Raw genomic sequence first — 23,770 nt, forward strand, 5'->3', positions numbered from 1 at the left:
ATTTGTCCTATTAGGGGAGGCGTGGCCAGACTCATGGGTTGTGGAATTCCAGAATTCTATGAAACAAGAGGCCAGGCACCCTGCTATTAGCTGAGGTTTAACTCTTCGCCAGGCATTTTACATGTCCTGCTCATATAAACCCCTGGACTGCCTTTACAACGAAGAGATCCTCGTCGTTATTCCACAAATAAGGTGACCCAGGCTCAGAGCAGTTAAGAGTCTTGCCCAGGTCACACAGCTAGTAAGTGCAAGTGGTGGAGCTGGCTTCCGCCCCAGGCCCGCATCCCCAGCACCAGCCTGGACCCTCTCTCCCTCCCCTTCAGATGTCCATCTTCACACAGGGGTTAACTCAAAATGCTGGAACCAGAGCAGCCCACAGCAGCTGGTGGCCCCCAGGGGTCTGTGCTCACTCGGGGAGGGGCGGGGACGAAGCTCCTGCAGGCCTTGGCCTTCCAGAAAGTTCCCTGGGCGCGGGAGAGGACTCTGGAAGCGAGCAGCCTAGGAGGGGGAAACAGGCAGTGGGCACTTACGGGGCCAGGGTCTCAGGTCCCTGGCCCTGCGCCGCGCGCGCGCGCGCGCGGCGCAGGGAGCAGCCGCCCTTCCTTCGGGCCGGGAAGAAGCCTGTGCCCAAGCCCCGCTGGACTCCTCCGGCCGCCCCCAGCTCACCGGTCCCCCGCACCCCTGTCCCCGACGGGAAGAGGGGCAGGGACGCAGCCTCGGCCCCACCCCCACCCCCGGCTGAGGGCCCCCACCCAGCCCTGGACGCCCCCGCAGCCCCTCCGGCCCCCCGGGTTGTGTGCCCTCCACTAGGCCCGGGAGGAGGAAGATGCTCCCTCGGGAACACCGGCCGCTGGCCTCTCCGGGCGGGCCGCGGGCGGCGGGGCAGGGGGAGGAAAGGGACTTGAGTCTCGCGCCTCCCGGACCCGCTCCCACCTCACTCCGTGGCAGCCCAGACGGCAGAAGATGAAGGTTTTATTTTATTTAGTGAAACATTCTTTAGTAAGTGAAGACGTCCTGAGTATTTGTGGGGGTAGGGCGGCCAGCCAAAGGGAGCGGACTCCCCTCCCCCAGGGCCAGCGCTCCCCGCCCTTCCCCAACTCTGCCGGGCCTCCTGGCCTTCTCCCGCAGCCTCCCAGCCAATCACTCTTCCAGGCCCCGGCCCAAGTCCCAGCTTGCCCACGAGCTGAGCCTCCTTGGGGAGTGGCAGGGGTGGGAGCGAGTCAGGTGACCTGGCGGGTGGGGAGGTCTGCGGAGGCTGAGACCCGGCAACCCCGCCCCCGAGCCGCTGGCCAACCCCGAACCGGGGCCGGGCACAGCCACCCTCGGGAGCTCGGGTGGGGGGTGAGGAGGGAGAGTCTCTGTAGAGCTGCAGGGGAAGCGGGGGTCTTACTTGGCCTCCTTTTAGGGGAGAGGTGCCAAGGCAAACCCGGATCACAGCCAGAAGAGGGTGGGAGCTGGGGTCAACGCTGTTTTCTCCCTAAACCCATAGGAAGGCTCAGGGCACAGCAAGACAGGGCTCAGAGCCTCCTCGGTTGGCTGCAGAGACCTCCGTCATGGAAAATCACCTCTTCTGGGTCCGAAACTGTCGCAAGAGCCACTGGACGATGAAGGGCCACAGGAGGAAGAAGAGCAGAGTGGGACCGGAGAGCCTGAGGGGCCAAGGCCTGGCACTGGGTGGGGACTTCTGCTGCCAAGAGGAGGGAGTCAGGCTCCAGCCCAGGCCTCAAGCACAGACTGGGCCCTCCCTAGGATCTTGCTTCCAGAACGCAAGTGGGAGCTTCTGCCTCCAGCTCCCCAGCCTGAGGACTGGGGCTCCCAGTGTGTCCCTGACATGCTGAGCCCCAATTCCCACATCCTCCTCCCTGGGCAGGAGCCAAAAGGCCAGAACGGTTGCCAGTGGAAGGACTAGCTTCCAGGCTGTCTCCTCTGAGCCATAAAGCAGTGATCCTGCTGGTACGGCCCAAAGACCCCATATTGTAAAGGATGTGCCACATCTTTCAAATGAGGACCCCGGATACTCAGATTTTAGTTTCTAAGTACCATTCTTTGCCGAAAGGAGGCAGGGCTCCTTGGAGAAGTGGCAGATTTCAGGTCTGGAGCAAAGAAGGTAGAAGTAAATGTGGGATGTCTTGTACCAGGAAGCAAGGAAGCTTTTAAAGATTAATGAGGCCAGGCGTTCCCGTCATGGCGCAGCGGAAACGAATCTGACTAGGAACCGGGAGGTTGAGGGTTCAATCCCTGGCATCACTCAGTGGATTAAGGATCTGGCATTGCTGTGAGCTGTGATGTAGGCCAGCAGCTACAGCTCTGATTCAACCCCTAGCCTGTGAACCTCCATTTGCCGAGGGTGTGGCCCTAAAAAGACAAAAATAAATAAAGATTGAAGTTCCCGTCATGGAGGAGCAGAATCGAATCTGGGCATCAAAAAGAATGATGACTGCAGTTGACTGAAATACTGAATCTTTAAAATCCATGAGTTCGTAATGATGGCCAAAAAGAAAGTTGAAAATATATCACTATTGAGGTGACTGTTAAATCAACTCCTTACTTTAAAAACAGATAATTAGGAGTTCCTGTGGTGGCTCATCGGAAACGAATCTGACTAGCATCCGTGAGAACGCAGGTTCGATCGCTGGCCTCACTCAGTGGGTTAAGGATCCGGTGTTGCCCTGAGCTGTAGTGTAGGCCACAGACATGGCTCGGATGCTGTGTTGCCATGGCTGTGGCGTAGGCCAGCGACTACAGCTCCGATTCACTGCTAGCCTGGGAACCTCCTCCATATGCCATGGGTGCGGCCCTAAAAAGACAAAAATAAATAAATAAATAGATAGATAAAAATAGATAATTAAAGAGAAAAAAAATGAGCACTCATTCTGTCCTTCCGTAAGGCTCTGTATTTCAGGGAAATCCTAGATAATCGAGAAAACTCTATAGAAAAATGACAGCTAATAAATGTTAAAGGAATCAGAGAATTTAAAAGCCAACCCTTTTTTGCTCCCACTAAATAAATTATTGATCCAGGTAAGGATTATCCACCAGTTGTCAAAAACTGTGTGTCGCATGGGGTTGAGGGGGAACTGGCTCTTCCCTGGTTGCAGGTGGTGGGATCAGACTGTCACCCCTTCATCCCTGCTAGGGGTCCACGCTAGAATCACTCCTGGTAGGACATCCACACACTTGTCCCATGATGGGAAGAACAGCACCTCTGATGTCATCTGGTCCTGTAAACTAGCCACGAGCCCGTCCTCAGACAGACCCCAAAAGTAGAACATTCTCCAGAACCACCATCCAGACTCAGCAGCAAGTCAGTAGCAAGGAAAAGGGACAGTCTAGACTAAAAGAGTCTTAAGGACAGAGGAACCACATGCAGCATGTGCTCCGGGCCTGGACAGACAGGGAAGCTGGAAAAGGGGATTTGAATTCAGACTGGGTATTTGAGGATATGAAGGAATCAATGTGTGTGATAAAGAATTATTTTTGCTAGGTAGTAGAATGTTCTTATTTTTATTTAATTTTAATTTTTTGTTGTTGTTTTTTAAGGCTGCACATGCGGAAGTCCCCAGGCTAGGGGTTGAATCAGAGCCGCAGCTTCCGGCCTATCTGCAACCTCCACCACAGCTCAAGGCCATGCCGGATCCTTAACCCACTGAGCAAGGCCAGGGATCAACCCCACATCCTCATGGATCCTAGTTGGGTTCATTAACCACTGAGCCACAAAGGGAACTCCTATTCTTATTTTTATTTTATGTTTACTGTTATTACTTCTCCTTTTTTTTTTTTTTTTTTTTTTGCTTTTTTGGGCCGCACCCACAGCATATGGAAGTTCCCAGACTAGGGTCAAATCAGAGCTACAGCTGCCGGCCTACGCCAGAGCCACAGCAATGCAGGATCTGAGCCACATCTGTGCAGAATCCTTAACTCACTGAGCGAGGTCAGGGATTGAACCCACAACCTCATGGTTCCTAGTCAGATTTTGTGCCGCTGAGCCACGATGGGAACTCCTTTTTTTTTTTTTTTTTTTTCCCTCCTTTTTAGAGATGCAAACCCAAGTAATTTCAGGGTAGAAGTCTTTAAAATCTTCAGGATGTGAAATCAGTAAGAAGTAAACAATAAATAAGAACTTGGGGGTGAGTGCTGACAGGTGGCTCTGAGGAAGGTCCTGCCACCTTGTCCGACACCCGCTGTGCCACAGGGGTTAAGAGTTGCCCAAGTGATTACCCCATATCCAGGGACTTGGCCCTGACCCCTCATCTCCTGCCTCCACCACCCCAGGCTTCTCAAAAGACTCACTCATAGTTAATGGTGGTTGCCAGCTTTGGAGGGAGACAGACCTAGGGCCGCTACCAGCGCCATCACTTGATGTCGATCGTAATAATAACAACAACAACGAAGCCCACTTGAGAAGTGTTTCCTGTGTGTTGGGTGCTACAGAAGCACCGGCACGCATCACCTCATTTAAGCCTCTCCGCAGCTCTGTGAGGTTCTTCTGGGCTGTGTGCCCTCAAGTAAGTTACTCAACCTCTCAGAGCTTTAGTTCCTTCATCTGTAAAAGGGGAGGGAACGCCGCTTTCATTGGTTTGTTGTGTGGATTAAATGAGATTAAATGCCAAGTAATGTTTGGCACCCAGGTGGGGCCCCAGAAATGACTGCTGTGACTTATTTTGCAGAAGCCGAGGGCTGAGGGGCAAGCGGACCTAGAAGCTGAGAGGAGGGAGTGAGGGAGGCAAGCGCTGAATTGTGGGGGGTGGAGACCGTAGATCTGGAAACCGAACAAGTCCTAACTGCGAGGCAGCAGGCACCCCTCGGCACCACTGCACAGAGCAGACACATTCTGGCCCTTCCAGCAGGTGGGATTTCATCAGTCCTCAACGTCTCTTCAGGCAGAGGGAGGTAAGAGCAGGAAAGGAAGGTCTTTCCCACCCTCCCTTCCAGGGTGGAGGCGCCTCTGACCCCTGACTTTGGCGCCTGCACCCCGAGTCGCACCCTTCTCTGGAGCAGGCGCAGGTGTGGGCAGGTAGACACGGGGACAGGGGCAGAGGTTGGCTGGACAAGGCACACAAAATAGGGACCATCACGTTCCTGCCCCAGTCTGGCCTTCGTAGGGGGCTCACCTGCTTGGGGGGGCCGGGCATGCCCTCCAGGCTCCGCAGTCTGCCCTGGACGTCCCGCATGCTCTCCTGCAGTGCCCGCACTGTCCCCACCAGCCATGCGTCCAATTCCTGGGACCCCGGTGGGCTGCCTTCCACCTTCCCTGCAGAGACAGATGCGGACGGAAACTCAGCCAGGGCCAGGGTGCTGGCGCGCTGAGGCCAGGGGAGGGGGGAGCGAGTCCTGAAAGCCCATCCACGTGGCTGGGCTGCCAGGGGTTTGAATCCCAGTGCTGCTACTTAGCTGGGTGACTGTGGGCAAGTCGACAGCTTGTCTAAGTCTCGTCTGTCATCTGAAAATTAAGTCATCTCCCTCTCAGCTACTCCTTCTGAGGAACAAGGAGAAAATATGGGGCAAGGCACATGGGAAGTTCTAGAAAGGGACAGGACACACCTCAATGTTGTCCTTTGAGAGTCCCAAATGGGAGGCCCAGAGAGAGAACGCCTCCTAAGGCCATGTCGCCATGTAGGTGTAGGTGAGAGCTGGGCCAAGACTCCCACGCCAGCTGCCTGCCAAGGGTAGGGACTCCTGGTAGGCCTTGGAGAGGAAGCTGGGCAGGGGCTCTGCCCATCTGGGCCAGTGCCTGGCTGTTTGGCAACTCTTCCTGAGCAGAGGCTGCTCCCTCCAGTGCCCAGCGCTGGACTTTCACCTCTGCCCAAGAGAGCAGCCAGGGGAAGGCCTAGGGCACTGGAGCCCCAGGGAAGGGGTGGAAGGTCAAGCAAGGGCTCACCTTTCCCTGCAGGAGGCTCCGGGCTGTTCCTGGCGTCGAGCTCTCCCCCATGGGCACTCCCCTGCTCTGCCCAAACCTGCCGAGACGAATCCCAAAGTCCAAGGGGGTTGATGGGAGCAGCCAGGGTACAGTGCGGAGGGGAGGGGAGGGGAAGGAATGGGGGTTGGTCTCACCAGCTCAGGCTCCAGCTGCTCCAGGGAATCACAAAAAACCTCAGAGTCCTGGTCCCTGGGGGGCTGGGACTCTGGGGATGGGATAAGTAGGGTGAGCGGTAAGAGGGAGGCCATGGAGGGAGGGAAGGGGGGTGCAACTGGGCAGAGGCACCTGTTCAGGGGACACTAGCAATACTGCCACAGGAGGCACAGATGGGTCCCTGAGTGAGACCCTGGACAGGAACCCTGGCACCTGCCCCGAACTTTGGGAGCACAGGAGGCCTCTGGGCATGAGATGTGACAGGCACAGCATGGCATCTAGCCTTCTCCCTTCCACCCTGTTCCCCCGTACCTCTGGCCTGGGTTTGGCCCTCGGCCCTCCTGCCCAGGCACTGACCTGGGCTTGGGGGTGCTGGTTCCTTGGGGAGGCGGGGAGGTTCTGGGGCAGCCCCAGCATCTCCATTCAGTACCTGCTCTTTCCAACCTGAGGAGACACAGCACCCAGAGGTGGGGCCAGGAAGAGGTCAGGTCGCTGCTCCCCACTGGCCTTGGACTCTGCCTGAGGCCACCCCATCAGGGGCACGACGTGGGGTCCTTACAAGGACATCACCTAGAGCTCTCTGCCCCCAACCCCCTCCAACTGAGCAGCCCCCTAAGATGGTTCAGTCAGCACTCAAGGAGCTCCAAGCCTGGGGGGTCTGACCTGTGATCCTTCTCAGGAAGGTCTCTGGGGGCCTCGGCATGTCAGGGATCACCTGGTACAGGGGCTCGAAGTAACCAAACATGTCCCCTGCCACTTCGCCCAGAGGCACCGTGTCGATCACCTGTGTGGGAAGGAGGGTTAATGGGGAAAGGCTGGCCCCTCTCACCACTGTCCTCCTACCCCCTTGAGCTGGGCCACCTCCACCCTGCTCCTGCCCTGTCGCACGCCTCCACCTTGTGCCCAGACAGGAACCAGAGACTGGCAGGGGTGGGGGAACAGCTCCAGAAGGGTATCGATGTGCTGGAAACACAATGGGGGTCAGACTGGAAGCTGGGGCAGGTCACCTGGCTGAGAGCCTGGGCACAGAGAGGGGTCTGCAGCCGCCTCTGCCTACCTTCTGTGCCACCAGCTTCATCTCAGTGATGTAGGCAGACATGGCCTCCTCCCTGCTCATCTTGCCCAGGCTGTTCCAGGCGTCCCTGGGGGGCAGAGGGTTGTGAAAGGCTGGTTGACAGTTGAGGCTTGTTTGGCCAGCGGATAGGGAGCTCACCATTTATAACGTCCAATAGGGTCCCAGAACCCAGGCCGGGGGACCAGGCAGGGACCCACGGTAGCCTGCTTGTAGTAGCTGTAGAATCGCAGCATCTCTTCGTAGGATGGGCGGTAAGAGCCTGGGCAGGGGGTTGGGAAGTGGAGGGCAGAGCATCACCTCCAGCTCCAAGAGGATGGAGGTGGGCGAGACCCACTCTTGCAGAGGCAGAGGTCTTGAGGGGTCCCAGCCAGGGCAGCCTCACCGGGGCGGGGGGCGGGGTGGGGGGCGGTCCGGGACAGCCCAAGCAAGGATTTGCCTGCAAAAACTGCCGGGATCAGAGCCTCCTGGGTGGTGAACCCCAGTCGTTTCAACCCCCAAACGCAGATGCCAGTACCCTCACCGTTCTTAGGCAGGTTCTGAATGACGTTGACTGCAGCCTGGAACTGTTTCTGGCAGTCCGGTTCTGGACTTTCACTCTCAGTACCCATACCCAGCTGCTCCGAGCCCTGGGGCCCTACTTTTGAGCGACTCTGCAAGAACAAGCCTGTTGTGAGCAGGCCCCCAGGGTCCCCCGCTCCCGGGCACACACCTCCAAGCCAGCGGTCCACTCTCCAGGGGGGCAAACTAAGCTCTTCGGAGGCCTGAGTGAGATGCCGCGGGAAGTCAGGAGGTGCGGCCGAGGAGACTCCTTGCCCCACGCCGAGGCAGCGTGGGTGGGACCAGGCTCGACGGAGAGAACCTCGGGTGTGGGTGGAGAGGCAGGTGGCAAGGGTCACAGTGAACCCCTAGATACAATTCTCCTAGACAAGGCCAAGGGACAAGCCAAGAGGAGTCAGTGCGGTGCGAACAGTCTCCCATCCTGGTCCCCCACACCCCGGCCCGGAACCTGGCTGCCCGGCACTCACCTTGCAATGCCCACTGCCTGGACACCTGGGTTTCCCAGCCCCCCGCACAGAGGTTGCCGACTGACCTCCGGGGCGAGTCTGGCCGGGATGGGGACGCCGAGGAAAGGGGAAAAATTCAACCAATGAACGAGCCTGTTTCAGATTTCTTCTATACCGTAACCATTCAGAGCGGCCCTTTCAAAATTATGCAAATAGTTTAGTGGTGCCTCTCCCAATCAGGCAGGGCGAATCTGTGGCTTGGCTCCTCAACCCTGGAGGGCCAGAGACGGGCGGAAGCGCCCCCTGGTGGACGTCGGGAACGGACGCTGACTCCTTGCGCCCCCTGGTGGAAACAGGCGTAGCCAGCTGAACCTGAACCTGCATATTCGAGCAATTCAGCTCCTCAGAAGACTCACCAGGCGCTGGGGAGGAAAAAGGGGAATCAGGTCCTGAGGGCAGGGGTTCTGGAGGAACCATTAGAGCTGAGTTTTGGAAGGAAGGAATTGCAGGATCAAAAGTACGCAAAACAAAGCATTTCTCTTTTGACACAGCGGGTTAAGGATCCGGTGTTGTCACTGCAGAGGCTTTGGTCACTGCTGTGGTTCAGGTTCGATCCCTGGCCTAGGAACTTATACCCCCCGCGGGCGCGGCCAAAAGAAAAAATAATATGGAGGTAAAGACTTAATATTCAGAAAGAATATCCAGAGAGATGTGGAGACTCGAGCCAGCACGGACGGAAACTCTGGGTCGGCCCGGGCTATCTGAGATTGAAGTAGAGCAGCAGGTGGCAAATCTAGGTCCTGAGAAACTTTTATTTTGGGGATGCCACGCTTCCGGCAGCCGCCAAGTGGCAGTGTGCACCCAGCTCTCTGCCCCTCAGGGCTCTTGCTGCAGGAAACGCAGATACCGCCCTCCGTGCACAAACACGCTGGTGGTTTCATAGGTAGTAAGTGCGCGCATGACACTGTCACCAGAATCCGCACTCGACGCTCATCCACAGCTTGATGTCGCGGACATCTGTGTAACGTGCGGTGGCCGTCCGGGTACTCTCAAACACCCAGTGGGGGTGCCAAACGGTTCAAGCCTCGGTCCCCAGAACCGAGATTCTGCCGAGGACTCCAGACTTAACGCCCACCTTCTCCAGACCAGTCATCTTCGAGCCTTCTACCCCTTTGGGGGCAGCAAGTGGCCGGGCGCGGAGAGGGTTAATCCTATGATGTCACAGCCGGAGCCCTCCTCCCTCCACCTCTCCCGTCAGTTCCCGCTGCCCCCGCTCCGGTTCGGGCCTTTGCACCCTGTCGCCCCGCTCAGCTCCTGGGGTTCTATCCTCTTTGTGGGCCCTCGAACCCTAGGCCCTGGGCGAGCCCGCCCACAGACCCCGAACCCAGTCTGGCTCCTTTCTCGGGTGGGTCGGGGAAGGGGAGGGTGGAGAAAGGTCCTCCGTCTGTACTGAGGGCAGCTCAGGCCCCTTCCGCCGCTTCCCCCGCACCAAGGAGCTCGGGACTGGGATAGGACCGGGATTCGAAGACCGATCGGAGAATGGGGAGGCGGATTCAGGAGCTGGGGGCGAACGCAGGGACTCCGGGGCGCGGACCGGGCTCCCTCCGCACACCTCCGCTGGGGCACAGATCCCCGCCCGGGGTCACCGCCCCCCTCGCGCCGCAGCCTCGCACCCCCCACGCCCCGCAGCCTCGCGCCCCCCCGCCCCCCGGCGCCGTCCTGGCCCCGCCCCGTCCCTCCCGGCCCCTCCTTCCTTGACCCTCGCCCCTCCCTCTCTCCCTCCTCCCGACACCTCCTCCTCCCGATTCCCTCCTGGCGCCGCTAAGTTTCTCTACTCGGCACCGCACGCAGAGTCCCGGGGCCCGGCCCCGGTCCCCCCACCACCCCCGAGCCATGCTGTGCGGCCTCTGGAGGAGCCGCCACCGGCGGCCAGAGGAGCCCCCCGTGCCGGCCCAGGTCGCAGCGCCCGTCGCGCTCCCGTCCCCGCCCGCGCCCCAGGACGGCGGCACCAAGAGGCCCGGGCTGCGGGCGTTGAAGAAGATGGGTCAGTGAGCGGCCGGGGCGGCTCTGGGAGGGCGCGGATGGCCCGGGGGGCGCAAGCTGGGAGGGTCGGGGTGTTCCGGGGAGCCGTTCGTGGGCCTCCCAGTGGGGCTGTGGGGGTCTGGCGAGAGAGGGAACGCCAGCCCCGTTCCGGCCGGGGGTCGCACCTGGGGTCACCCGAGGTTCCCAGGTCTGTTCCCACCAGGAGGCGCCCGCGGGGCGTGTGGAGTGGGAGTTTGGGCGAGCGACGCGGACTGGGGTCCCAAAAGGCCAGGAGAGCGGAGTGGGAGTGACAGGCTTGAGGTGGTGTCCCTCACCCCCTCCCCAACCCTGTGCTCCCCAATCCTGGGTTCTTGGCCCCCTTAGGAAGGCGTGAAAATTGTAGAAGAGGCTGACATCTCAAGCCAGCCCTCCAGTCCTGCAGCCCCCACTGGGGTCAGAGCAGCCACACAGCACTGGTAGGACTGGTCTAACTGGTGAGAACACTGACCTGTGGCGTCAGAAAGCCAGAGCTGCCCTCTCAGATTTGGGGGAAGTCACTGGGGGGAAAGGAATGTAACTGTGGTTTGTTAAGCATCCCCCAGACCCAGGTGGCCCTGGGTGGTTACAGATGTGGTGACCTTCAGCCTTCCCCTGCCTGAGAGGTAGGTGGTGTGACCCTCGTTTTACAGGGGAGGACACTGACTCAGAGAAGGCAAGGAATTTGTCTATGGCCACACAGCCTTTACCAAAGGGCAAAGCTTGGCATGCCCCCCACACTGCCTCTGGTACCCTCTCTGAGTCTGGGCAAAGCGGGACTGACGGGGGAGTTGAGACCTTGAATGGGGTGTGTATTGTGAGATTATTTTGTGCGATGTAAAGTACTGTAAAGCTGGAGTTCCTGTCGTGGCTCAGTGGTTAACAAATCCGACTAGGAACCATGAGGTTGCGGGTTCGATCCCTGACCTCACTCAGTGGGTTAAGGATCCGGCGTTGCCGTGAGCTGTAGTGTGGGTTGTAGACGAGGCTCAGATCCCATGTTGCTGTGACTCTGGCATAGGCCGGTGGCTACAGCTCTGGTTAGACCCCTATCCTGGGAACCTCCATATGCCATGGCAGCGGCTCAAGAAAAGGCAAAGAGAAAAAAAAAAAAGTACTGTAAAGCTGAAGTGGTCTCGTAGAACTGTGGTTGGTAGAAGAGTTAATGATGGAGAGGCTGGAGGTGGGGCTGAGGGAACGGGAGGGCAGGGCTGCTGCGTGAATCTTGGGGCCAAATTCTGAGGCCACACTGCCCGTCTTCCCTCCTGTTCTTATTTCTACGGCCCCTCGCTCGTGTGACCTGAATTTACTGAGTGCTGCTTTCTGAGCACCATGCCTGGCACTCTCCTTACAGAGGCAGGAGACACGATCTCTGCCTTTCTCCCCATCACCCGCACAGGCATTCAGCAGGTATTTATTGAGTGCCTATGGTATGCTGTGCCCTGGGGACTCAGTACTGAACGATACAGACTTGGTGCTGGCCCTCAGAGAGCTGAGGCACCAGCAAGGAGGTCAGACAAGGAAGCAAAGGCACCAGGCTATGCGGGAAGGGGCCAGGGAGATGCTGGGGTGCCCCAGCTGCACCCCAGAGCTGGGCGGAGACTGGAGTGAGGAGAAGGGGGGAGGCAGGTGGAGGCTGGATCCCCTAGGCCTCTCCTTAGAGGGTTACGGGCTTTCTCTCTCTTTTCCCCGGGAAGCAGGGTCCTGGGAAGGTCCCAGGCAGGAGGAGAGAGGCAGGAGCTGTGCAGAATAGGGATGGGTGGGACAAAGGCTGGGGTGAAAGTGGGAGACTCCCAGGAGGAAGGCTGAGGGTCCGTTTTGCAGGCTGTGGTGGCTGGCGTGCAGGCGTGGGCCTGTGCAGCTGAGATCGATCCCAGAATCACCAGAAGGTAGGCTGGGCCGCACTCTGCAGTTGGCGGGATCTGAAAGGTGTCTCTGGTGGCTGGCAGTGTCACCCTCTGGGAAAAGGAGCAGAGGGGGTGGGGAGAGGAGGGTGGCCATTGGGAGTTGAGGGGCCGCCAAGAGGGCCAGGGGCTGGCGCTGGGCTAGAAAAGCAGCCCCAGGGGGAGGCAGCCCCTGCGGGGGTCAAGGGCGCCATGGGAGGGCCAAGGTGATGCTCCCGCACACCTGTCTGCCTCCCTGTCCCACACGTGTTCGCTAAGTCCTGTCAGCGGGCCAGGGTGAGGTGCCAGGGCTGGGGCTACGGAGGACACAGCCACCTTGCCCTGGGGGAGCGCAGTCTACACCAGGCGACACTTGTAGACGAATAATTACAGCCGAGCCCAAGACTCAGCAGCTCTGACTAAGGCACACGGGAGCTCCAGGCAGCCTGTCACAGTGACACTGTCATGAACTATGCGAGTGTCAGAATGTCATCTGGGCCACCCCCCCTCCTCACCGCTGGACCATCCTGCTGCATGACTGCCTTCTGAGAAAGCAGTGTCAAGCTCCGGGGGTAGGTCCCCTGGCCAGGCCTCGCCGAGTCCAGGGACAGGATGGAGGCGAAACCCAGGCGTCCCAGGGCCCAGCTGCTCAGACTATCAAGGCCAAGGCCTAGGTCTACCACTCAGGTAGCTTCCACTCAGACCCCTGCAGCTGCTGCCTGTCCCGAAATGACCCTCAGGGCTGTGCCTTGTCACCCTGGTCACCACACCCCTTTGGCTAACAGAGAACAGATTTTCTTTCAGATCAGGTCTGGAGACTGGGGCAGGGAGGGGCTCGGAGTCAAAGGCTTATAAGTAAGGGAAATAGAGAGTTCCCGTTGTGGCGCAGTGGTTGACGAATCCGACTAGGAACCATGAGGTTGCGGGTTCGATCCCTGCCCTTGCTCAGTGGGTTAAGGATCTGGCGTTGCCGTGAGCTGTGGTGTAGGCTGAAGGCGCAGCTGGGATCCCGCGTTGCTGTGGCTCTGGCATAGGCTGGTGGCTACACCTCCGATTAGACCCCTAGCCTGGGAGCAGCCCAAGAAATGGCAAAAAGACCAAAAAAAAATAATAATAATAAAAAAATAAGGGAAATAAAGGAAAATGAAAGTCCTGGAGGGTCATCCCGGGAGGAACTGGGGGGAAGGGGAGGGGCAGCAGCCCCCACATTGAGTGGAAGTCATTTGTGGAGCCGGGGGTCCACTCCTCTCTGCTCCCACACCCCAGGCTGGGCTGCTGGCCTGGCCTGCCCCCAGGAAGCTGGGGAGGAGCTGAAGAGCAGCGGGCGCAGTGCTGAGCTCACCGAAGCCCAGAACCCACTTAATCCTCGGCCAGCCACCCTGGGAAGGTGCCGCCACTGTCTTCACATGACAGTGGGAGGGGACCAAGGCCACACAGCTAAGAGGCGAGCTAAGAGGCGGCAGCATCTGTCTGCCACCAAAGCCTTCGTTTTCAACGATGCCTCTTTATTGGCAGATGAATGAGTGTTAACACCTGCCTACACCGCGCCAGTGCTTTTCACCTATTAGCTCATTTAATGACACAACCCTATGGGGCAGGTGGAACCCTTAGCCTCATTTTACACATGAGGAAACCGAGGTTCCCAGAGGTTCAGGAACTTGCCCAAGATTCAAAGCTGGGAAGTAGCTAAAAGAGGATTTGAATCCAGGAAGTGTGGCCCGGAGTCCAAGCTCCTAACACAAGGACTGAATGAGTGATTTTTGCTGGCGGTGGGGGGTGGGGGTGGGGTGCGGAAGAAGACTGCTGTACCTCTCCCCCACAGTGGCTCTGCCAGCCTCCAGTGGTGTCCTCCTAGGGCTGCCAAAAAAATTACAGCATGCTCAGAGTTCCCACTGTGGCAGAATGGGATCGGCAGTGTCTTGGGAGTGCTGGGATGCAGGATACTTGGCACAGTGGTTAGGTGGCAACTGTGGCTCGATCTGATCCCTGGCCTGGGAACTCCATATGCCATGAGGGTGGCCAAAAAAGAGAAGAAGAAAAAAAAAATACAGGATGCTCAGTTAAATGCGAATTTCAGATACACAAGAAGTAATTTGGGACCTATGGATACTAAAATATTGTGTATCTGAAATTCAAATGTAACTGGGCATTCTGAATTTTATCTGGCAGCCCTATCTCCCCAGAGGCCCCAGGACTGCCCCTGGACCGCTCATGCTCCACCCCGCCCCTAATCCGGCCCCCAGCAAAGCACTGAGGTGGCAGAATCTGCTCCCCTCCCTCCCCGATCTGCACACACCACCAAATGCCGCAGGGCAAGGGGGTGCTCCCGATGGCTGGCCCAGGACCTCTCCTGCAGGGTGAGTAGGGCTTCCAGGGGCAAGGCCAGCAACGGGGCGGGGGGGGGGTCTTCAGAGCAGCCCCCAGTCTGGGCAGGTGCCTGGCCTGGGTGGTGGGGAGGGCTGGGCCACCTTCCTGGTCACATCAGCAGGACTGGGGGGCGCTGGCTCTGTCATGCATTGTGAGCCTCCCCCCATCTCCTCCTTCCTCAGCTCTGCGGAGCCATCCCCTCTTCCACGGCCTCTGTCCCCAAACAGGTTTCACTTCTGGCCTGGCCCTGCTGAGAGGGAAGCTGTCACCTTATCCTACTATGTCCCCCCTACTCCACCCCCCCATCCCCACCCCCGCCTGCCTCCCCCCCCACCCCTCAAGGTTGTCGATGCTTCAAGGAATGTTACCAGTTCTGGGCTGAGCTCCACTGGTTCTTGCCTTGGGTGTGGCGGCCCATCAGGGCGAGGGGACAGGCTTGGTCCCTGAGGTGCTAGGGCTGCCTGCCGGCTAGAGAGTTCCAGTGGGAAGGTGTCTGAGACCCCTCGCCAGTGCCTGTCCCTGCCCAGAGCCTCATGGTCTCAGGCACTGGGAAAAGCCGCTCTTCTTTCCCTCCCCCCACCGCTGGCATGAAGCTGGGCTGCCGCTGTTCCCTGCATGTCTCACATTCTTGCTGGAGTCCCGGTGCCCTTCCTGAGTGTGCACCAGCATGCACACACACCCAGAGCCTGGTTTCCACCCCAAGCTGACCACCTTCCTCCCACCCACCAACCCCCCCCACATATACGCACACGTGTGCACACACCATCCTACACACACCTTCACTCCTTACCCTGCGCTCTGCACACATGCCCCGTGACCACACAGTGCCTCCCACCCCTGCCACCAGCCCGCTCCAGCCCCTGCGTCCATCCCTGTCCTGGGCACCCGCATTCTTTTCAGCCTACAAGGCTTGTCCTCTCTGGTCATCAGTGGTCTGTCTGTGAGAAGAGGGGGATTTCAGGGCCAGGGATGAACTTGGCCTCCCCACAGCCCCTTCCAGCTCTGCCACTAAGGCAGTTTCCTGCCCCCCAGCCTTGGCCACAGACCTGCACGTGGCCCAGACCGCCCAGGCTGAAAGTGGTCGTTGGGAAACTGCCCGTTCCCTGCCACCTCCTGGCCCCTCTCTGGAGGCTGAGATAAGCCGGCGACTCAGGGAAGGTGTACGGGCCCAATTGAGAGCAGGGAACTACTGGGCTGGGCAGGAGAGGGGCCCAGCTGGAGGCCGTGGGACTGGGGAGCACAGATGGAGCCAGGTACCAGGGTCCCTCTTCCCTCTCGGGCACTGCCTTGGTGTCCTTCTTCAATAATATTTATTGGGGAGCCGGCCCCAAACGGAGGGCCGTATGTACTCCTTCCCGCCACAGAGAGCCCTTTGGGTGAGGCCTCCCCAACTCTCACCACACCCCAGCTCCACCGCTTACCGTCCTGAGACCCTGGACAAGGTCCTTAGCTGCTCTGTGCCTCTTTAACAGCTTTATTGAGAATTAATTCACATACCACACCATTCAACCATTTAAAGTGTATACTGGGGAGTTCTTGCTGTGGCACAGCAGGTTAAGGATCTGGCATTGTCTCCGTGGTGGCACAGGTTTGATCCCCAGCCCATCACAGTGGGTTAAGCATCCAGCGTTGTTCCAGGTCACAGCTGCAGCTTGGATTTGATCCCTGGCCCCAGATCTTCCATACACTGTGTAGCCATAAAAAAAATTAATGAAGGAGTTCCTGTTGTGGCTCAGTGGTTAACGAATCCAACTAGGAACCATGAGATTGCGGGTTCGATCCCTGGCCTTGCTCAGTCGGTTAAGGATCTGGCATTGCTGTGAGCTGTGGTGTAGGTTGCAGACAAGGCTCGGATCCCGCGTTGCTGTGGCTCTGATGTAGGCCAACAGCTACAGCTCCGACTAGACCCCTAGCGTGAGAACCTCCATATGCCGTGGGAGTGGCTCAAGAAAAGGCAAAAAGACAAAAAAAAGAAAATTAATTAAAAGAAGATTAGAGTGCATTTATAAGATACCAAAAAAGTGTACACTGGTTCTGGCCTATTACATTACTATTTTTTTTTTAGATTATGTTAAAATATGTTTACAGTATAAAATTGTCCATTTAAACCATTTTTAGGTGGGTAATTAGTAGCATTAATTACATTCATAATGTTGTATGAATTCCAAAACTTTTCCATCACCCTAAACAGCAACCGTAACCATGAAGCCATAGTTCCCCATTCCTCCCTTTCCACAGCCCCTAGTAACCTCTAATTTATTTCCTGAATTTTTTTTTTTTTTTTCCACAGATGCACCTGTGGTATATGGACGTTCCCAGGCTAGGGGTCAAATCGGCCTATGCCACAGCCACAGCAACACTGGATCCTTCACCCACCAAATGTGATCAAACCCACATCCCCATGGACACTAGCCGGGTTCTTAACCCACTGAGCCACAATGGGAACTCCCTACTTTCTGAATTTTTTTAAGTTGAGTCATAAATGATGTAAATCTGTTTCTCTGAGTTGGTTCTAGGTACCTCATATAAATGGAATCCTTTGGGATCTGGCTTATTTCACTTCACTTTGCATCATGTTTTTAAGGTTCATGTGGTAGCATAGGTCAGACTTCACTCCTTTTTTTTTTTGGTCTTTTTAGGGCTGCACCTGAGGCATAAGGAAGTTCCCAGGCTAGGGGTTGAATCAGAGCTGCAGCTGCTGGCCTGCACCACAGCCATAGCCACATAGGATCCAAGCCCCACCTGTGACTGATGCCACAGCTCACAGCAATGTTGGAACCTTAATCCACTGAGCGAGGCCAGGGATCGAACCTGTGTCCTCATGGATACTTGTCGGGTTCGTTACCGCTGAGCCACAATGGGAACTCCAGATTTCACTCCTTTTTATGGCTAAATAATATCCCACTCTGTAGACAGACGACATTTTGCTTATCTATTCATCTGTTGATGAATCAGAGGCGGCTTTGGTCGTGGACGTGGTCAGCCACATCAGTTAAGTCGGAAGAGATTGTTTTGTGTTGAATAAACCTGTAGCCAGAAAAGACTGTAAAAAAAAAAAAATTATTGGATTATTTCCATCTTTTGACTAGAGTTTGTCCTCATTTTTTACTGCTATTATTTCATGATTGTTCTCCCACCTGCTCGGCCAAGGCGGCCATGGTACTGGCCCAGCCCAGCTCCAGGTTCAAGGCAGAGACGGATGCATAGACAAACCCAGGAGGGAGGCGGGCTCAGGTAGGAATGAGGTTGAGGAAACATCTGTGGGTTTGGGTCTGGCAGGACTTGAAATGTTTCCTGGGTGGCTGGGAGAGAGCCAGGCCCTTCCCAGCATCACTGCCCAGGGCATGGGTCCTTCTCCTGACTTCACCCCCTTATCTCTGTTGGTCCTGCCCTTCCCATCTGACACCCCAGACCCCTCACTACCTATGGGTTCAGAAGCACAAGTAATGGAGAAATAGAGGTACCCACCCAGGGACTCAGCACCTGGCGCAGCCTGGCACTTCACCCTCATTCCATGTGGTTTTTCCACTGGCCGTATGGTCAGGGGACAGTGTGGCCAAGGGACAGCGTGATGTGGGGGCCTGTGCTGCTTGGTTGGGCAGAATGGAGTGTCACCCCTTCCCCTGACAGGCTCCTGGGGAGCTGGGAGTGAGGGCCAGGAGCAGGGCTCTCTCAACGTGGGAACCTGTCCCACTGGGGGGCTCGTCAGGGATTCAGGCTGCCTTTCTCCATGTCCTGTTTGCAGAAGACTCTGGACAAAACAGGCCCCTGGTGACTCACCTCCATTTCCGGGCTTAGTCACTCACCAGCCCCCCCCCAGCTACAGGCTTGGCATCGCAAGGCTGCCAGTCAGGGGAGGTGGCCCCAGCTGCAGAGCCTGGTTGTCATGGGAACGAGGAGTCCCCTTTCCCGCAGCTGAGGTGGAGGAGGGGTGGGCTCAGTCCTGGGGGCACGGCAGGTTCCCCCGCCAGCCTTGCCCCCCACCCCGTTGTTCCTCAGGGTGGGGGGATTTCGAAGTTGCGATGTGGAGAGTGGGGGCTGATGATCTGGTGAGTCCCTTGGCCTGGCACATGTCGTGTTCCAGCTCTTTGTCTGAAAGGAGGAGCGATCCACCTCCCCTTCCTGTCTAGGTGGCACTGAGCGGGCTCTGATCCTTCCAGAAGGCTACGGTCTAAACTCTGAGAGACCCCTTGCGGCCACTGGGGTCGCAGATGGGCTCTAGGGCAGCCCAGAGCCTCCTAAGGATGGCAGCTTCCTCCTCCTGCCCCTGAGTCCCGGATTCTCAATCAGTGTTGCCCTCGAAGTCGTGGCGTAGGGTTTCAAACATACAGATGCCCAGGAGTTCCTGTTGTGGTGCAGTGGAAACAAACCTGCCTAGTATCCATGAGGATGCAGGTTCGTTCGATTCCTGGCCTTGCTCAGTGGGTCAAGGATTTGGCTCTGCCGTGAGCTTTGGTGTAGATTGCAGATGCGGCTCGGACCCCACGTGGCTATGGCTGTGGTGTAGGCCTGCAGCTGTGGTTCAGATTCGACCCCTAGCACCTGGGAACTTCCATATGCTGCAGGTGTGGCCCTAAGAAGCTATATATATATATAATTTGTGTGTGTGTGTGTGTGTGTGTGTGTGTGTGTGTGTGTGTGTGTCCCCAGGTGATTCTGAAGCACAGCTGGGGTGAGAAATCTTGACCTATAAGACTTCTGCCCTTAAATCAGAACAGATTGCTCAGGGCTGGGGTTAGGATGCCCTTAGTCCATTAGCTGTCTGTCCATCTGTCTCTCCTTTCAGAAAACTCTGGCTGCAAGCCTATCTCTGGGATAAGCACTGAGGTGAGGATATCCCACTGCTTGGGTTTATTAAAGTCCACTGAAATCACAATTTAGGTGTGGCGTTTTAATTATAGTAAAGAGCATTGGCGGTGGTCAGGGAGGGAGAATGCCCTTTTGAGGACAAATCAAGGAAGGCTTCCTGGAGGAGGTAGTCCTTAAAGGACTCCATTATGGGAAAAGGATCCTACAAAGGCTCCTAGAGAGAGTGAGAGGAAGGCCCAGGAATTTAGACTTGATTCCTCAGGTCAGGATTTGCAGTTGGACAAGCAGGGGCCTGGGAACCATAAACCCTGAAGCCAAACCCAGTGCTGGGAGCTTGTTAAAATAAAGGGAGGAAGAGAGGCCCACTGTCCTGTTTCCTTTGGCCCACACAGTGGTGGTTTTGGATTTTTTTTTTTGTTTCAATTTGGTTTAACTGCCAACATTGAAAAATCTGGAGATTTCACATAGAAATCCAGGTTCCTGCTCTCTGGAAACTCCGGGCCCTCATCCACTCCTGGCTGCGCCCCTCCTTCCAAAGGGTGTGGACCCTACAGTTTGGCCAGTTCCCAACCGTTCCATTGTCCTCTGGCTCATAAACCTTAGGTTTTGACCCTTGCTGAAGCGAATCCAAGCAGATCGTGGCGGTACTGGGATGGGCAGCATCTTGGCTGAATCTTGGATTTTGTCACAGCAGGGAGCGTCATCGTCTCCATTTTATGAATGGAGAGCACAAGACTTGGGGGGGTGCCTCCAAGGCCGTGTCGCTGGGAAGTGACAGAGCTGGGATTTGACTTCCTGCTCTTTCCCACCTCCCCAAGTCCAGGGTGGCTGCAGGGAGGCGGGTGGAGGAGGAGAGAAGCAGAAGCAGAGGGGTCAGTGTAGCAGCCAAAGGTAAAGGTGCTGGAGACTGACCTCCAGGATGTGAAACCTGCTTCCATCACTTCCCAGCCATGGAATGCTGGCAAATTCCTGAAGCATCTCTGCACTTGTTTGCTTATTTATTTATTTATATTTTATTGTCTTTGTAGGGCCATGCCAGCGGCAATATGGAGGTTCCCAGGCTAGGGGTCGGATCGGAGCTGTAACCACTGGCCTACGCCACAGCCACATCAATGCCAGATCTGAGCAGTGTCTTCAACCTACACCACAGCTCAATGCTGGAGCCTGAATCCACTGAGTGGGGCCAGGGATCGAACCTGTGTCCTCATGGATACTAGTCAGATTCATTTCCGCTGAGCCATGACGGAAACTCCTGCTCTTGCGTTTCTACATGACCAGGGTCTGGCATGTAGTGGGTTCTTTGTAAGCATTTTGTCTCATTAAGGAATGTGGATGCTGTGATGGGAGAGCACATGCGGGCCGAGGGGTGACATGGGAGTTGTGACAGTGGCTGGGCAACGGGGAGTACCAAGCGTCACAGGAGAACATGCTTTCAGCTGGGCCCCACCAGGGCATTTGGAGGTCAGCCCCAGGTTGGCCCAGGCAAGGCTGGGCTTGGCATGTTGGCCTGAGACCCTCGAGCCTCCGAGTAGCCTCTGCTGTCCTGCCTTGTCTTTGGGAAAGCAGAGGTGAGGCGCTTGAGTTGCAGCAAGAAAGATTCAGGTTAGATAGTGAGTCTACCCTCTTGAAGGTCAGATTTCATGTCAAAGGAAAAGGCCTGTTGATGGCAGATTCTGGGCTTGAAGGCTGGAGGCTGAGATACAGAGGAGCAGCAGAAAGGGCGACCTCTGGTGAGGCCTGAATTCTAGGCGCTGTTTGAGCCATTGCTCTGGTCAGAGGGCCTCCAAAGGAGGCCTCTGGGCAGGGAGGAGGGCAGGCTGTTACCGGCACTCAGAGGGAGGCCGGGTGGGACACAACAGGCACAGTCCTTGGCAGAAAAGCCTAGAGCCCAAGCCAGTATTGCCACACGTCACAAGGAGCAAGAGCGGCCTGGGAGGGTTTGCAGAGGTTCCAGGAGGCTCCCAGCTGGGAGGAGGGTTAGAGGGAGCCTGCGGGCAGGGCCAGCCAGGTCCAGCCAGGATGCCCATGGCCTTCCATCCCCGCAGGCCTGACCGAGGACGAGGACGTGCGTGCCATGCTGCAGGGCTCCACGCTCTGCAAGATCCGCTCGCGGACGTGGCACAAGGAGCGGTTCTACCGGCTGCAGGAGGACGGCCTGAGCGTGTGGTTCCAGCGGCGCATCCGGCGCGCGCCGTCTCAGCACATCTGTGAGCCAGGGCCGGCCGGGCGCGGGTGGGGGCTGGGGACCGTGGCGGCCCGACCACCCCGTCGTCATCCAGTCGTGCGTGTCTGGTCCCTCCCCGCAGTCTACGTGCAGCACATCGAGGCCGTCCGCGAGGGCCACCAGTCCGAGGGCCTGCGACGCTTCGGGGGCGCCTTCGCGCCGGCGCGCTGCCTCACCATCGCCTTCAAGGGGCGCCGCAAGAACTTGGACCTGGCGGCGCCCACGGCCGAGGAGGCGCAGCGCTGGGTGCGGGGTCTGGCCAAGCTGCGCGCGCGCCTCGACGCCATGAACCAGCGTGAGCGCCTCGACCAATATCCTCCCTGGAAGTCGGTGGGGTGGGCCCCGGGCGTGGAGGGGGGCCAGGCTTCGTCCCGGGAGGAGCCCCAGACCCAAGGAAGGCATGGCTCCGCCCTTGGGGAGCCCATGGCCTGCGACTGAAGGACACGTGGTCGGGGGGGGGTCCATAGGCGGAGAGTAAAACACCGCCCCCAAACCTGGACGCCCCGGGGGCGGGGGAGGAGGTGACGTACCTGTCAGTCACCTGTCCGCTGGGGGCGGGGCCCAGCCCTTCTCGGGTCTTTCCTGAGCACCCACACCTGGATCCACTCCTATCTGCACCGGGCGGACTCCAACCAGGACAGTAAGATGAGCTTCAAGGAGATCAAGAGCCTGCTGCTCATGGTCAACGTGGACATGAACGACATGTACGCCTACCGCCTCTTCAAGGTGGGCACCTGTCGCCCCCGCCCTCGGCTCTCTGCCCTCCCCCAGCCGCCCGAGGCACCCGTTCCCTTCCCCTTTGTGGACAGAGTGGCCTCTCTCTGCAGAAAGGCCACATCTGGGCCTACAAACGCTTTTAACCCAGGGAGACCGCTGGGCCAGGATGGGGGTGGTGGCCCAGAGCTCCTGTCCTCACCCCCAGGCAGAGCCCAAGGGTAGGGACGACCCCGGGCGTGCAGGCCTGCACCTCCACACATGACCATGCACACATGTGGGAGCGCAGGGGCACACGGGTGGGCTCTGCCTCCATGGCCCAGTTTGAGCCCGTGGAGACACCTGTGTGGATGTTGCCTGTACAACAGGCCAATGACAGTGAAAGACAAGAGGGGGAGTTCCTGTTGTGGCTCAGTGGTAATGAACCTGCCTAGTCTCCATGAGGAGGCAGGTTCGATCCCTGGCCTCGCTCAGTGGGTTAAGGATCTGGTGTTGCTGTGAGCTGCAATGTAGGGGTTGCTGTGGCTGTGGCATAGGCCAGCAGCTGCGGCTCCAAATCGACCCCTAGTGCCTGAGAACTTCCATAGGCCACAGGTGCTGCCCTAAAAAGCAAAAAAAAGAAAAGAAAAAAAGACAGGAGCACCATGGCACATGTGTACACTGGGCCGACAGCTCCAGGTGGACTGCGCTAAGCAAATTCGATCACGTGTTCTTCCTTGACCCTGGGTGTGAACGTGTGCAGTTGAGGGTAGGGCACACACACAAGAGAGGGAATTCGGCCCCAGGGGCTCAGCCCTGTGCTGGGATCACTGTTTCCCCTCCCACATCTTGATTCTGGAGGAAGGTCATGGCGCAGAGGGACAGGTACCGAACCCAAAAGGCCTTCCTTTGAATCCCAGCCCTGCCATTTATCAGCTGAGGGAGACCCGGAGCCTCTCTAGCTCTCGCTTTCTCTGCTCGGGAAATGGGGAGCTCGCCTCCCCTCCCCGCCGGCGCAGGCCGGCTCTCCCAGGGTGTCCTTCTCCTCTGGTTTCCCCCTCCTGCTCTCCAGGAGTGTGACCGCTCCAACAACGAGCGGCTGGAGGGGCCTGAGATCGAGGAGTTCCTGCGACGGCTGCTGAAACGCCCGGAGCTGGAGGAGATCTTCCACCGGTACTCGGGCGAGGACCGCGTGCTGAGCGCCCCTGAGCTGCTGGAGTTCCTGGAGGACCAGGGCGAGGACGGCGCCACGCTGGCCCGCGCCCAGCAGCTCATCCACACCTATGAGCTCAACGAAACAGGTGAGGGGGCTGACTGACGGGATTGGGGCCCCCCCAGCCCAGGGCTTGGCATCTGATAGATCTGGGTTCCGGGCTGAGTGGGCTCCGCTGATCCTGGCTGTGGGCGCCATCCTGGGCAGGTTACTTGCCTCGTGGAGAGTCAGCTGCCACACCTGTAAATAATTTGGGTTGAGTTGAAACTAAACGGCATAACTTCCGTAGAGTCTGATCAGTAGACAGGTGCCCGTTATTACTGAGTGAGATTTGAGGCATTTCGGACCAGACAACAGGCCCCCTTGCGGCCTGA

General features: G+C 57.7%; 2 protein-coding genes across 21 annotated transcripts in view; one reads left to right on the top strand and one right to left on the bottom strand.

The window, feature by feature from the left end:
* On the bottom strand, window positions 1-9,805 carry ACBD4 (acyl-CoA binding domain containing 4). Of its 18 annotated transcripts, none has more exons than XR_002337092.1 (11): window positions 8,171-8,299; window positions 7,666-8,065; window positions 7,284-7,404; window positions 7,128-7,212; window positions 6,734-6,854; window positions 6,383-6,514; window positions 6,052-6,122; window positions 5,879-5,954; window positions 5,112-5,251; window positions 4,291-4,543; window positions 953-1,684 (listed from the first exon to the last, which is right to left on the bottom strand). XR_002337092.1 is itself a non-coding variant. In XM_021066847.1 (11 exons), the coding sequence occupies exons 2-11, from the start codon at window positions 7,751-7,753 to the stop codon at window positions 1,432-1,434; spliced, it is 954 nt and encodes a 317-aa protein (XP_020922506.1). In that variant the 5' UTR covers window positions 7,754-8,065; window positions 8,171-8,299; the 3' UTR covers window positions 953-1,431. The 18 variants fall into 18 exon arrangements, 11 of the variants coding, with proteins under 11 accessions (XP_013836336.1, XP_020922506.1, XP_013836335.1 ...); XR_002337094.1 differs by having other exon boundaries at window positions 4,291-4,874; XM_021066847.1 differs by lacking the exon at window positions 4,291-4,543 and having other exon boundaries at window positions 953-1,477; window positions 1,566-1,684; window positions 6,428-6,514.
* PLCD3 (phospholipase C delta 3) overlaps window positions 9,673-23,770 on the top strand; it is a 24,010-nt gene continuing 9,912 nt past the window's right edge. Inside the window, exons 1-5 of one of the 3 annotated variants that reach the window (XM_003131325.4) lie at window positions 9,673-10,193; window positions 21,312-21,473; window positions 21,573-21,801; window positions 22,087-22,216; window positions 23,256-23,484. In XM_003131325.4, the coding sequence (XP_003131373.1) occupies window positions 10,043-10,193; window positions 21,312-21,473; window positions 21,573-21,801; window positions 22,087-22,216; window positions 23,256-23,484 (901 nt within the window). In that variant the 5' untranslated portion in view covers window positions 9,673-10,042. Of the gene's footprint in view, window positions 10,194-14,300; window positions 14,448-21,311; window positions 21,474-21,572; window positions 21,802-22,086; window positions 22,217-23,255; window positions 23,485-23,770 lie in introns of those variants that run through there. The other 2 variants (XM_021066845.1, XM_013980896.2) reach the window with 2 other exon arrangements.

This window comes from Sus scrofa, chromosome 12 (genome assembly GCF_000003025.6).
Source record: "Sus scrofa isolate TJ Tabasco breed Duroc chromosome 12, Sscrofa11.1, whole genome shotgun sequence".
NCBI classification, from domain to species: Eukaryota; Metazoa; Chordata; class Mammalia; order Artiodactyla; family Suidae; genus Sus; species Sus scrofa.

Excerpts from the sequence above, each read along its gene's own strand:
- ACBD4 (XM_005668722.3), bottom strand. The coding sequence starts at position 7,753 with ATGGGTACTGAGAGTGAAAGTCCAGAACCGGACTGCCAGAAACAGTTC. Across the intron at positions 7,405-7,665 it reads TCAGAACCTGCCTAAGAACG|GCTCTTACCGCCCATCCTAC; the intron begins GTGAGGGTACTG and ends CCCCCTGCCCAG. Across the intron at positions 5,955-6,051 it reads AGCAGCTGGAGCCTGAGCTG|GTTTGGGCAGAGCAGGGGAG; the intron begins GTGAGACCAACC and ends TCGTCTCGGCAG.